At 45.3% G+C, this 14,727-nt stretch overlaps 2 protein-coding genes across 2 annotated transcripts; one reads left to right on the top strand and one right to left on the bottom strand.

Annotated features, from left to right (window-relative positions):
* The first annotated feature begins 2,629 nt into the window (after window positions 1-2,629).
* Window positions 2,630-4,753, top strand: LOC123091635 (cell division control protein 45 homolog). Its single transcript, XM_044513202.1, has one exon. It carries the CDS (start codon window positions 2,731-2,733, stop codon window positions 4,582-4,584), a length of 1,854 nt encoding a protein of 617 aa, XP_044369137.1. The 5' UTR covers window positions 2,630-2,730; the 3' UTR covers window positions 4,585-4,753.
* A 7,755-nt stretch (window positions 4,754-12,508) lies between these two features.
* LOC123094682 (transcription factor MYB60) lies at window positions 12,509-14,009 on the bottom strand. Its single transcript, XM_044516629.1, has 2 exons — window positions 13,681-14,009; window positions 12,509-13,576 (listed from the first exon to the last, which is right to left on the bottom strand). The coding sequence occupies exons 1-2, from the start codon at window positions 13,941-13,943 to the stop codon at window positions 12,934-12,936; spliced, it is 906 nt and encodes a 301-aa protein (XP_044372564.1). The 5' UTR covers window positions 13,944-14,009; the 3' UTR covers window positions 12,509-12,933.
* Window positions 14,010-14,727: the final 718 nt, after the last annotated feature.

Raw genomic sequence — 14,727 nt, 5'->3', positions numbered from 1 at the left:
CGCTTTCGTACCTGGGAGGCTAATAACTGATAACATTATATCTGCCTATGAATGTTTGCACTTCATGAAGAGGAATAGGGCAAAAGATAACAGATTTGCAGCTCTGAAGCTTGATATGATGAAGGCATATGACAGGGTGGAATGATCTTATTTGAAGTCTATTATGGAGAAGCTAGGGTTTGCGGCACCCTGGATTATAGTTGTGATGAACATGGTGAGCTTAGTTTCTTTTTCAGTTATGTTCAATGGTGTGAAGTCAGAATCTTTCCAACCGACAAGGGGAATCCGGCAGGGAGATCCAATCTCTCCGTACCTTTTCTTGATTGCAGCAGAGGGCCTTTCGTGCCTCTTAAAATCTCAGAATCAATCATCCCAGCTCAGCGGCCTTAAGGTGGCGCCGTCAGCACCGGCGGTGAACCACCCTTTATTCGTGGATAATAGCCTGCTGTTTTTCAGGGCAAGTGTGAATGGAGTAGAAGAAGTATCAAACCTACTGGAGTCTTATTGCATGGCATCGGGACATAGGATAAATAGACAGAAATCATCGATCTTTTTCAGTAAGGGTTGTACAGAACTTGTGCGTATTGCGGTCAAAGGACACCTGCAATTTCCGAATGAATCTTTGAATGACAGATATTTGGGTATGCCGATGGATGTGGGACACTCGAAGAAAGGGACTTTTAAATATTTGAGTGATAGAGTTTGGGATAAGGTGAAGGGATGGATGAGCAAGTGCCTGTCTGCCGGAGGGAAGGATGTGTTTATCAAATCAGTGGCCCAAGCAATACCTATTTTCTCTATGTCCTGTTTCAAGCTCCCGAGGGGTCTGTGCGATCATATTAAATCTATAATCAGAAAGTTTTGGTGGGGATGCAAACAAGGAGAGCGCAAACCTGCATGGGTTTCATGGGACGTGATGACACGACCAAAGCACTTGGGTGGGCTCGGTTTTAGAGATCTTGAGATCTTTAATCTTGCTCTGTTAGCACGGCAGGCCTGGAGACTGTTGAATGAACCAACAAGCCTAAGTGCAAGAATTCTGCAGGCGACATATTACCCAGATAGATCGATCCTTACAGTTGAGTTGGGGTCCAGGCCATCTCAGATATGGCGGGCTGTTTTGGAAGGACGGGATTTGCTTAAACAAGGTATCATACCACGCATTGGGAATGGGCAAACAACTGAAATATGGAATGACAATTGGATGCCGAGGGAGATGACCCCTCGCCCTATCACATCATTGGTGCCGAACCCTCCCAGGCTAGTTTCTGAGCTGCTCTCTCCGGCGACTGCCTCCTGGGATGCTGCGTTTGTTCGGACCATCTTCCTGCCTATCGATGCAGATGCAATCTTGAAGATACCTGTTTGCACGCGCAATATACATGACTTTTGGGCATGGAACCCGGACAGAAAGGGACTTTTTACTGTAAGCTCGGCCTACAAATTCTTGCTAAAAACCAAGCTACAACGGGAGGAGTGGCTAAATGGAGGCAGCGGGGTGTCAAATACTGAGAAGGATGAGAGAGCTTGAAGTGCTTTATGGAAATTGAAAGTACCATCGAAAGTGAGGATTTTCCTGTGGAGACTTGCCCATCATTCTCTTCCGACAATGGACGTTTTGAAGCGAAGAAATATGTCAACTCAAGACGTGTGTCCTCTTTGTGGGTGCGAGGACTCTTGGCGGCATGCCCTTGTTGCATGTACCATGTCACGCTGCATTTGGGCACTGTCAGATGAGATGCTCGTCTCCCAGATGTCGGACAACATGGAGGCCAATGCAAGGATTTGGCTGTTCGAGTTGAGCGAGAGCTTGGATCAGGAGAAGTTCACAAGGATGGTCATTACACTTTGGTCTATATGGTACTCAAGGAGAAAGGCAATCTATGAATCAATTTTTCAGAGCCCACAACAAACGACATCTTTCATTGACAACTACATTGCGGAGTTGGGTAACTTACGCGTTGGAAGTGAGCATGCAATCACAAGATCAAGCTCGGCTCTACAGCCCAAGCGGTGGATTCCACCCCCCGGGGGGATGGCGAAGATTAATGTTGACGGAGCCGTGGGGAGAACAAAGCGAGGAGGAGCAATAGCGGCGCTATGCAGGGACCATGAAGGTAACTACCTGGACTCATCAACGATGGTGTACTATGGCATTACTGACCCGCTGCTGCTGGAGACTTTTGCTTGCCGTGAAGCTTTAGCTTTGGCGGATGATCTTGTGGAGCAGAAGATATATGTGACCTCAGACTGTCAGGAGGCGGTGAACGACATAAACAGAGGGATCGGAGGCCCTAATGCAGCTTTAGTACATGAAATAACAAACCATATGAGTAGTTTTGTGTCTTGCTCATTTGTTTCCGAGCGTAGGAATTTTAATTTCGAGGCTCATAATCTTGTCAAGTTCGCTTGTAACCTTAACATAGGTAGACATGTTTGGTTGGATTACCCACACGACCCGAACCTTGTACCTATGACAATTCCTTTGAATGATGAATGAATAAAGCAGGCAAGATTTCTCAAAAAAAAAAAACTCTTTTCGAACCGATCCCCAAATCAGAAAACGCGGAGCCTTCACTCCCTCCGAAAGCCGAAAATTTCCGAATCCCTCCCGCCCTCCCTGCTCTCGCCGCTATCCCTTCCCGCACAACAAAACACCCAAATCCAAATCCAAGTCCAAACCCCCCTCCACCATTCCTCCAATTTTCCATTTTCGATATTCATGCTGCAATGGTGCGTGAGCTCCGCGCCGACTCCTTCTACGCCCGCCTCCGCGCCGCCGCCGCCGCCGCCGCCGCAGCGGTTTCCTCCGCCTCCGCCTCCCCTCTCCTGATCCTCCCGTCCGCGGCCGACGCTGACTCACTCTGCGCGCTCAGGATCCTCGCCCACGTCCTCTCCGCCGACTCCGTCCGCTTCTCCGTCTACCCCGTCGCCTCCACCGCCGATGCCGCCGAACTCCTCGCCTCCTTCTCCGGCGCCACCGCGTCCTCACCCCTATCGCCGCCGCCGCTCTGCGTATTACTCATCAACTGGGGCGCGCGCTGCGACCTCCTCCGCGGCGTCCTGCCGCGCGGCTCCACCGCCTTCGTCGTGGACTCGCACCGCCCCGTGAACCTCCGCAACCTCGCCGCGGGGAACGACCGCGTCGTCGTGCTCTTCACCGTTGATGACGAGCGCGCCGCCGACCTGTCGTATGACTTCGACGTGTCCTCCCTTGCCGACGCCTCCGACCTAACGGCCGAGGGGGACGCGGACGACGACCACCTCCGCGCCTCCGAGGAGGAGTCAGATGCCTCGGATTACGATTCCGGCGCCGAGGGTGGGAGGAGGAAGAGACGGTGGGCGTCCGATGACGCGGAGGCGGACGGCGGCGATCCGGTGAAGCTGTTCGGGAGGCTGCGGCGGGAGTACTACCGGCTTGGCACCTTCCACGGGAAGCCGTCGGGGTGCCTCATGTACGACCTCGCCCACGCGCTGCGCAGGAACACCAACGAGCTCCTCTGGCTTGCCTGCGTCTCCCTCACCGACCAGTTCATCCATGAGCGCATCACCAACGAGCGCTACCAGGACGCAGGCATGGAGCTGGAGCAGCACATCAACGGATCCGGCAACCTCGATCCGTCCGGCGTCGGCTCCGTGGTCACGCTCAAGGACGGGACCAGGATCCGTGCGCCCGAGACCTCCCGCATCGCCTACGAGGACGAGCCGAGGCTTATGCTGCTGCGGGAGTGGAGCTTGTTCGACTCCATGGTCTGCTCCTCTTATGTCGCGACGAGGCTCAAGACGTGGAGCGACAACGGGCTCAAGAAGCTGAAGCTTCTTCTGGCGAGGATGGGGTTCCCGCTCGCCGACTGCCAGAAGGGGTTCCAGTACATGAGCATGGAGGTCAAGAGGAAGATGCGCGATGAGTTTGACCGCTTCCTGCCGGAGTATGGGCTCACCGAGTTCTACTACAGAAGCTTCCTGCGGGTGCACGGGTACAAGTCCAAGGTCTCTGCTGCGGATGTTGTGTATGGCGTCACAGCTTTGCTTGAATCTATGAGTGCCGAGTCCAACGACTCGAAGGAGTGTTCTGCTGCTGAGCAATTCTGGGTTGCATATTCTGCGCTGTCTCCGAGCAATGTGAATCAGCTGCAAAAAGGAATGCAATCTGCAATTGAGATACAGAGGGCTATATTGAGGCAAGGGAGCTCCGCGATCACCAAGAGCGGCTTCATACGGAGCGCAAAGAAGTTCCGGTGGGTGAAGCTCGATGACCCAGTGGACACGAGCAAGCTGTGCCACCCTCAGGCGCTTACTAAGTTCTGCTTCTTCCTGATGGATGCACTGAAGGAACGGGGTGCAAGGATGAAGCCACTGGTGTGTGCTTGCTTAGGGAGGGAGCCTGAGAAGGTGCTGGTAGTTGGGGTATGGGGGAAGCCCAGGCTTGGGGCAGTTCAGGGGAATTCGTTCGGTAATGCATTTAGGTCAGCGGCAGAGGAGATTGGCGCAGACTATTTCCATGACATGTTTGAGTCATCATGGATTGTTCTTGACGTTGTTGCTGTCAGTTCTTTCATGATTCGGTTAACAGAGAAGCTGTAATGATGGTATGCGCTGGTCTGTGCTAGTTATCCTTTTTAGCTCCTAAACAAGAAGGGACTTGAGGCTTGATTCTGCCTCCAAATATAGGAGCTTCAGCCCTGGCGTACATGACATGTATTTTCTCCTTATCCACCTGAACTTTTTCATGATCATGTTTTGCAGCAAGAAAGGAGTTTTTTCCACTGTTTAGCCACTTCAATTAGCAAATGATAGATCAATAAAATTCAGAGGCAAACCTTGTCACACTATGGAGATGGACAAGGTATATGGTACTGTTGACCTGATAGTGTACGTTGTATCTGTGCTTGCATAAGCACGTGCCTTCTGATTATAGAAAAGCGTCGTCTCTTTTTGTGCCACTAGAGTTACTTTGAAGTTCTTGAAGTGTGTAAACTATCGAGCCTTTTTTGAATATGTGGTGTTAATGTGTTATTAGCACAAGCTAACTTAAATGGATATTTGTTTTAAATTAGAATTATGTGGATACATTTGGTTGTCTCTTGATCAGGATAGATGTTTATAAATGTATAATACTTCTGGTGGTTGATTGCACATTAATATCCTTCCACAAATTCAGTAGGTCACTGTAAGAATTTCATTTACCCAATCCTCCTCTCCCATATTTTTCTTAGTTCTTACAATGCGAAGACGATGCTATAGAAAACAAAGCCCTTCTGTTGCAGCAAATAATTTATTTTGTTGTTCCACAAAGATATAATCAATTCGTTGGATGCTCTCACTCAAATGTGTTAGTGGTTGCAAACTTGATTAGTCTGAAAGAATAGACTTCAATTTTTTTATCAAGCATGAAACTGAGTGATTCAGACCATGCTGGTTCATATGCCAGTTGCACTGCGCTAACCAAGTTCCATAGAGTGGAAATCTTGGCATCTTAATCAACTATTACAAATTCGTAGGTCCATAAGGAGTACAGTAAAAATATATACATGCAGTGTTTGTTATCTGTGTGGATCATCTCAATTGTTTATGACTTGATAAATAAGTAGATGATCTTTTTGTACGGCAACTCTTGCATCCTATGATTGACATCTATTTATAAAGAAAGAAAATGACAGTCCAGCATTCCCGCTAGACTTGTGAGTTGTGATTAAGGACCTTGGGTTCTTCTTCGCCTAGAGTGTTTCTTGTTCAAAGTGGTTATGTGGGTTTGCCTCTTTGCAGTACACCATGTTTGTATGTAATTTTGCCATCTGAATCTGAGTTTTATTTGAATTTTAACTCTTCCCTGGAGGTGTCCCAGAACAGCTACAAGTTAACAGAGCCTTTTTTGCCTTTCCTGACGTAGCCTGCACCCATGCTCAAATTCTCAATTGTAAGTTTCTCTTCTTACCATACCTGCTTGATTTTGGGTTGTTAGGAACAAACAGATCTTCATTTGTATCATCACGTCAGCATTACAAAATTTACAGTATTGTCAGGTGAATTTTCCCTCCCCTTTTACTGCAGTTCTTTGGTAAGTCAGGCTGCAGGGGAGTAAAAAAACATTTGGTTTTTTCGTCCTTGCTCTACTGGTTTACCTAAGGCTGGCCATAGTGGGGGTAACATAACTAGTATTCCCTCCGTAAAGAAATATAAGAGCATTTAGAACACTAAAATAGTAATCTAAACGCTCTTATATTTCCTTACGGAGGGAGTATCATGTACTTGGGACTCGCAAACATGCTTATGTGGCAGGCAATTAAAGAAGAGAGAGAGGGTCATAGTAACATAGGTAGATACCGTATCATAATAAATGTTATGCTACTATGTGTCATGCATGACAATAAGTGAGATCATCTATGATACTACTTTATGATACTGTACTATGCACTATGGATGTAGTATCATACACTAGTACTATATGCATGATACTAGTATATGTTACTCTCCACTATGACCAGCCTAAACAGGCCATGCACTTTACAACCTCTCCCTATTTCTGTCACGTGCAACACATATTTTCCTGTACTTAGGTCAACTTAGGAAGTTAGAATGGCCCATCAACTGTTGACAAAGGTCAACGCATGCTGAATAACCATTTAACTAACTTTGATGCATTCTTCCATGCAACTGCATCACTTCTGGAGTTAATGCATTCACTGATTCACATGGGCGATATGAACAATTGAAGTTTGACAGCGACATCAAATTATGTTTTCTTTTTCAAAAAGGGGATGACCCTGGCCTCTGCATCAAACGATGCACACAGCCATTTTATTCAAAATAAAAAGTCAAAGTCACTGAGTACCAAAAGGTTTACAATAAAATACGACTAAACTGGTAAAAAACAAGATTACATAGCTCATAGCTCATCCACAATTAAATTATTTATTTGTAATGATTACTCCACCAATACTTCATTCTAGTGTTTTCTGAAGGAAAAAGTCTAAATAAGAAAATGATATCGACTGCTGTTGCAATCAGATTGTATTGTTTTGATTTGAAAGAGTGAACCGTTTCTGATCACATCTTGAAGAGAGAGCTTTGTACTGTCTCTGTTCAGTTTGCACCTATCAGAAATGCCACTTCAGAGTTCCTTACTAACATATCGACATGTAACTTGTTGCCTAGGGTTTGCTTGTGTGGCAGTGTTGCCTGACGTGTTGTTCTTTCTTAGGTCAAGCCCGTCCTTCTCAATTACCGAACCACAAAAGAATTGTCAATTTCATGCTTTTGTTCCTGTAGGTATTCCAATCAATTGGTGGACCCATGCCAATTGCTTGCACCGGAATAGTTAGTGTGATGTAATCCTTTTATTTCCGATTAAGCCTACTAAAAATGGTCAACAACAGAAGCTGCTGCTATGAATTGGTATTGCACCTCTGCCTCCTTTTCTGACTGAAGATGAAACTCGTCATCTACCTTGCTTGCTTCATGGAAATAGGTACTGGTTCCAAGTGCAGCTAACCTGAGCATAAAGCCATACATACTCAGATTTCAGATTGTGACTACATGAAAACTATATAAGGGGTTTGTCTAGTGAACAGTCATCAACATGAATCAACTTCCATTCTTGCTGAATGAAGCAATCAATAAGATTAATCCTTCGCGACACTAGATTTGCCCATATTTCTGAAATTTCTTAGTTGTAAGCTAGTAACTTCTCAGCTATCTTTCTTTGCATTGCTGCTTCAACTGATTTCCTTTTGATGTTCAGTTCCAAAAGTGATCTTAAGCATTGTTCAACCTTTAGGATTTGCCCTCTTAAAGGCATGCTTACAAGAATTTGGTAGGAGCCTTGCTTCAATTTCCAAATGAACAGTTCAATTCCTCCATCCCCTGTGAGGCCTTAGTCATGACTTACCATGAAATTCAAGCTTATGGTTTCCAGAGATAAGTGAATGAGTTATGGATTTCTTACTCAGAGTTTTCAAAGGCCGTCTTAATGTGTTGATGGTTCCAGAGAAAAGAAGTAGTGTTATTTGTAAAGATTTGAGGACAGAAACAGTATGAATTAGAGTTTACTCATTTCATTGTGAACTGAAGAGATGGCTCTGTCTTCCATAACCTCACCGGGAAATCCTAAATTGATGTTTCCTGACCACCTACAGCATTTTAGACTGTTACCATAACTGGCAGTTGGCAGTTACTCCCCCAGATTTTCTTTTCTAAAGCGTAGAATCACTGATGGAGCCACATCTATCATTCAATTTTTTTTAAATATGGACCTGGAACAACGAGTTCACATTAATTTTCCTAACGAAACTGCTCTACATACGATGGTTTTCTCGTCCGATCAGTACGGCCAGAGAGTATATCATCTCTAAATGCTATGGCCCACAAACTGAATTATCTACATTTGTCTCTAATCGTACAGTGTTGGACATGCATTGTGTCGTACGTATAGCAGGGTCGTTTTCCTAACAGGTAGATAGCGCTACATTTCAGTATGAACCAATATATACCCTAAATGATGCCAAATGAACTGGCATCTTAATCAAGTCCTTTGATATAGCATAGGGTCTAAACAAATTAGCAGGAACTCATGGCAGGCAGTGTGACATGTTGCATAGCCTCTTGTCCACCATATTAAGGGGGCCTACTGATAGCGCCCTTGTGGGGAAAATTTCCATTGAATAGTTGGTTACAATTCTTTTTTGTCATTAAATGTAGACGTGCCTATGATGCGACAGGCAAGATACAATTATGAGGATCATGCTGTATTTTTGTTTGTTTTATGTGTGCATTACTGAGCTGAGCTAATGACGTTTCTCATTGCTCAAACAGTAGCATCCTGCATTGGGCTTGCTATGTGACTCTGAATGAAAGCTCTGCAGTGATCAATGGTATTTCACAGAGGATTCAGGGGTGTGAAGAGCTAAAAGACTCCTGGTTCGCTTATAATTCTAGATTATAGTTACAAAGTTTTTTTGCGCAAAATGGTCATTCATATCATAGCAGGCATAACTTTAAAAGAATCCAAATGAACATGTTCATTGTGTTAGTATCCTCTTGATGCTTCATTGTGTCAATAAATCCACCTGTTATTGAAAAAGAATTGCTAGGTGAAGTATATACATGTAATTTTTGGTTAAAAATGTGACTATCTGTGATCTGTGCATAAGCAAAAGTAAATATGGTACCTTTTTGGCACATGTCGTAAATTGTAAAATTTTAACTGAGTTTTACATACCCACTCCGTGACTACTTTTAAATACAAATTCAATGGTGCAATTTTTGGTTAAAAATGTGAATATTTTTAAACACAAATTCAATGGTATGTTTTTGTTGACAGATAACCCATGTTTCTGTTTTTTTAATTTAAATAATAAGAACCCAAATTCATGTCCATGAGGACTTGAACCCAAGTGGTTGGTTTGTACTGTACATCCAATTCCCCCACCAAGTGAGGCTAAATAAAATTTGAAGAGAGGGAGTGAGGGAAGACGATAGTTTAGGGGAGCAAATTTAACATTTTTCTTTTTTAGCAAACTTTACAGCTATCTTCAAGCAGTTACTGGTATAAGCACTGTACCCTGCAGTTTGCTACCTTTCTGTCAGTCTGTGCACCGATATGCTGCAACTTGTTTCTCCCTGTACACTTACAGACTAATCTTCTGAGTTTGATAACATTTGTTAGAGAATGGTATCCATCACATTCTTGCAACAATAAGATGCAAGTAACAGGTGTTAAAGTCTCAACTGGAGACTGAGGGCATTGCCGGTGGTGCCTTTGGGTCAAGTCCTCAACTACAAAAGAGTTGGCTGGCTGAGGTGGTCCTTGTGGTGTCGATTTGGTTAGTGGTTGGGAGGTAAGCAGCTAATTCTGTGGGCTGATCATATTGTACACTAGTACTTTCATGTGAACTAAGATATGAACAAGTTAAAGCACTGTTTAGGGGTGTCCTTTCTGTGACCACCTTTTGAGCCATTAGCGCTGGTTGTTCACTTGTAAGTAATGTGTATCGCAGGCTCTTTAATTTTGTATCAGCAGCTGCGTATGGTCTACACAGCTGGTTCCAGTTTTGCTTTTGAATAGATGAAGTATTTTATTTATATCACTGGAAATCCTTTTTTTGTCCAAGTAATTAGTGCTTTGGTGGCAGATTAAATAAATAAATAATACTTTTAAGCATTTAAGTGTTGATACTCACTAGTTTTAACCCGCGCGGAATGTGGCAGACATTGTTACATCTGTCTGTCTACAGGCGTCGTTTTAGTACTACCTAATTAAGTCATCTACTGTCATGTGCCTGTGCAATGTTTCCTCCTTATATCACCTTTAATCCAAGGCAAAATCTGGACCAGCGAGTACCTATTGCACTAATGGGTGATTAGTACGCTGACAGAGATATTTGGAAATAGGAATTCTAAAGCGCAAACTATTCGGAGCAGGACGGTAATTTCTTGAATGAAGTAGGTGACTGTGATTTGTCTAATAACCACGCAGGCTACTTTAATTAATGTTTCCACTTTTCTTCGATTAAATGGTTCAGTTTGGATTAGTAACTCATTATATTTTAAATATGATAGTAAGAAGTTGCAACAGCGCTATGTGGCGTTTGCACAAATTCCTTGATTTTCTAGCATAGCAGGTGCTGGGACTTGTCAAACAAGAGCTTAGTTTCCATAGAAGTATACTCAGTTATATGAGATACTTGGTTGGCATAGTAAACCAAACCATGTTACCGATAATTTTTGTATTAGAAAACTGACAAATACTCCCTCCGTTCCATAATAAGTGTCGTGGTTTTAGTTAGTTCAAACTAAAACCACGACACTTATTATGGAATAGAGGGAGTAGTAGTTTTAAAAAACTGGAAAGCGAAGTTTCCTCCAGTCAATGGCAATTGTTCATCAATTCAGAGATTGATGCATGACACTTGTGTGTGCCTTCAGATCTCCCCTTAGTTCATACATCACCTGTCTATTAAAGAGCAATTAAATACTTGATGATGACATTATCCTTACACTACTATATGCCCCTCCTTCAATGCATAATTGTATGCTTGCTCCTGAGGATATCTCTTAGGGTCCCCTCCACCCCCACACCCCCAAATTGGTGAACCGGGGCTCAACTTGGAGCCTATGCCTTCATTCCTGAAGGAGATGGCAACTTATGTCTGTCAATCGATGACATCTGAATATGTGCATGGTACAAATATATGCAGGCGCATGAGGATTGATTACTTTTGATGTTGGTGCTGGCAAACTACTTCAAGTATAGCTTAGCACAAAACATGTGTTACTTGAAATGGCAGGAAGTAATAAAATAAGAAAATATATTGCTATACGGGTTGATGAATGGTTAAAATGTTGTATCCATCGCTCCATCAAATGCTTTGCTTTTTCTGGGGATGATTTTATTCGGAAATTTAGATTATTCCCATTTCCTCAATTGACCATCAGTTTCACTGCAGCGACAACACAGATATACACAAGACTCTTTGAAAAGTTTGGGACTGGTCTTCTAGTGCCAATTCGTCGTGTTTTGCGAGCCTAGCGGGACCAGCACCTGCATCCTTACTTACTGTACAGCCAAAAAGGTTTCCTGGAAGGGTCAATGTAGCTTGTTCATGTGCTCCACTGAGGTAACGTGAATCGATCTTTCGTACTTGATTGCTAGCTGCTGGTTGGTTGTCCAGTCCTGGCACTCCGTTGGCACCCTTAAACTACACGTGCACCAGTAGCCTTAGGCCCCATCCTGTACTGTGAATGATGGCTACATCAAATCGAGACGTATACCCCTACTTGATTCTTATGCCTCTACTCGATTCTTATCATGTTCTGAAGTCTGATGATCATCTTTGGCTTAGATGAGTTAACCTCAGCAATATACCAACAAGATGATATACTATTACTGTTTCCTGACTTTTGAGATGGATGAATCTGAGTTACATTCAGATGGTGTTTCGTATCGCTTGATGCAGAGGCCGGGGGTAATCCTCCTTTTCGAAAAAAAAGAGATGATGTTTCGTATATTTTGTCAGCTCCGAATCTACATCGGAGTTTGCTGAGATTGAATTTACACTGGGGGGGGAGGGGGGGGGGGGGGGAGGGGGGGGGGGAGGGGGGGGGAGGGGGGGGGGGGGGTTCAAAGGGGACGTGTAACGGAGAAGGACGTGACGGCCCATGTCTTGATCATGCAATTACTAAGCATTTCCCTGGGTATTAATGCCCATTCCGTGTAGGTGTAGTACTGCCTATGCTCAATTTTGACCTATAACACTAACAATTTAACAATTCATTTCTAGCAATGCTGTTGGTCCTATATGTAGGCGCCATCAAATGTGAATTTTTTTACAATCTTCTAACTGAAGCTGATAGTTTGATAGTTGTTTAATTACTACTAATGTCAAAAACGTTCTTACATGGGACGGAGGGAGTAGTTTGCACATTTCTCTGCAGGGCTTTTCTGCGTGAAGAACAAAACAAGCACCCACTGTGCTGATGTTCTGCTTCTTGTGATTGATAAAACCAGAAATAACATGATCAGAGTGCTCTCCAGCCTCCAAATTTTTTTCATCATCAGAGACAATTTTGTTCAAGGTCAAGTGACATAAATATATGCAGGCTTTTTCTTCCTTTTTTGAGCATCATGCCTACGGAATGCAGATGACATAGTTCGCCACTCCTGCTAAATCCCTGTCGCTGTCTCTTGCCCTTGGACGTTTCAGCGTACAAGGAGGTGCGTGCATGCGTATGCGTATGCGTAATGTCGGCTATGGACGCTAGCAAATTACCAACTGAGGCTTGACTCATTACTTGTGTGTATCAAACATGGATGCATAGGTAGAGTATCAAACATGGAGTAAACATAAATTAATTAACCTAATTAATACTGTATATGATTGTGCGCGTGTGGGCTGTGACGCCATTGTTTCTTAATTTACTTTCCCAGCTAGCTAGCTAGAACAGCATTGGAACGGAGTAGCACTCATCGGACAGCTCCAGCTCCGCGGCCTCATCAAACAGCCACTTCTCGATCGAAGACAGTGGCGCCTGATGCTGCTGCCGTTTGGTCTCGTCGTCATACTCGTACCCAACGCGTCCCCCCATCAACGCAGGCTGCTGCACGCCGGCGGTGAAGCTCAGCTCGGCGCTGCTGGTGCCGGACATACTGTCCAAGGGCAGCAGAGGCTTGACGTCGTCGGCGTCGTAGTTGTTGTGCAGCGGCGGCGGCGGGGAGCTCTTCATGAAGCCGCCGAGCAGCTTGGATATGTTGTCCACGCTCGAAGCGTAGGACGACGAGGAGCAGACCTCGGCGGCAGCGTCGGCGAACGGCGACTGACCACGCCCAGCGATCAGCTGCGAGACCTCCGTGTTGATGTACGCCTGGCCGGCCCCGTAGCCGTCGGCCCTGGAGACCATGTCATGGTGGTTGTGGTGGTCGAAATTGTCGCCTGCTGTGCCGGGGGAGGATGCCGCCGGCGGCCCGAAGATGGCTCCCATGGCTTGCTGCTTCCTGAGCTTCTTCTTGAGGTGCGTGTTCCAGTAGTTCTTGATGTCGTTGTCCGTCCTCCGCGGCAGGTAGGACGCGATCGCTGCCCATCTACATTCAAAGCAAGAGATGGAATTGTTAGCTAAATCGATCGCCATGGACGCCACGCCACTGCCCCGGCCCCCCATTGATTTGATCATCAGTGGTAAGTATACCTGTTGCCGAGGAGTGACTGGAGGTGGACGATGACGCCTTCCTCGTGGCTTGTGAAGTTGCCGCGCTTGATGCCGGGGCGGAGGTAGTTGGTCCAGCGGAGGCGGCAGCTCTTGCTGCAGCGCATGAGGCCGGTGCTCACCGGCACAGACCGCCAGTTGCCGGGGCCGTGCTCCTGGATGTAGGAGACCAGGATGATGTCCTCCTCCGGCGTCCACGGACCCTTCTTCACGCCCAACTTGTCGCAGCACGGCGGCCTCCCCATCACTACTGTTGGATCACTTTCTCTCTCTCCCTAGCTCTCTGGCTCCAGCTTGATTTGATCTCGTCTGTTTCTGGCCGTGCACTGTCTCAAGCGTGTCGTGCGTATATATAGCAAGGAGCTTGGAGCTGAATGGGAGTGAGTGAGTGAGCTCCTTTTCACTTGTTGCCGTCTGCGTACGTACACCTGTGACGCTCGCTACTGTGATTTTCACTTTCTCGCTAGCTGCTGATCGGTCTGTGGTACATACGCTTTCTCTTTCCATCAACAGCATCACATGAATGATATAGGAACCCATCGATCCACCTGGCCCACGCCTTAAAGGGTGGACGGGATAGCCATATAGCCAGAGGTGTACTGCCTACTGTGTGAAATTTAAAGGCTCCGGCATTTGCATTGCGTGCAAGAGGCCGATGGCAGATGGCTCATCCAGCTTGATTCATCCAGCCATTTCGTTCCGCAATAACATGCACAAATCACGCATAGCGATGAACCCATAATAAATCTTGGAATTCCCTACTAGTTTCAATAAGGAAATCACCATTCTCGAACCTTTTTCGTACAGAAGACAGTAAAACTACCGGTGATATCATGTTCATTTTTAACAATTTATTCATGTTTGTCATAAAGCAATAAAATAAAATAAAACCAGTGGCGGCTGATCGACCGAACTCATTCGACCAGGTTGTTCGTGCTTGACAAAAACCCTTGCCGCTGGCAGATAGGATTCCAGTCGATTGCAGGTCTTTTGGCATCGAGAGGTGGAGGAACCACATTTTGAAGTTTA

Source organism: Triticum aestivum, chromosome 4B (assembly GCF_018294505.1).
Source record: "Triticum aestivum cultivar Chinese Spring chromosome 4B, IWGSC CS RefSeq v2.1, whole genome shotgun sequence".
NCBI classification, from domain to species: domain Eukaryota; kingdom Viridiplantae; phylum Streptophyta; class Magnoliopsida; order Poales; family Poaceae; genus Triticum; species Triticum aestivum.
Note: the sequence above shows the minus strand (reverse complement) of the source record. Positions and strands in the feature narration are given on the sequence as shown.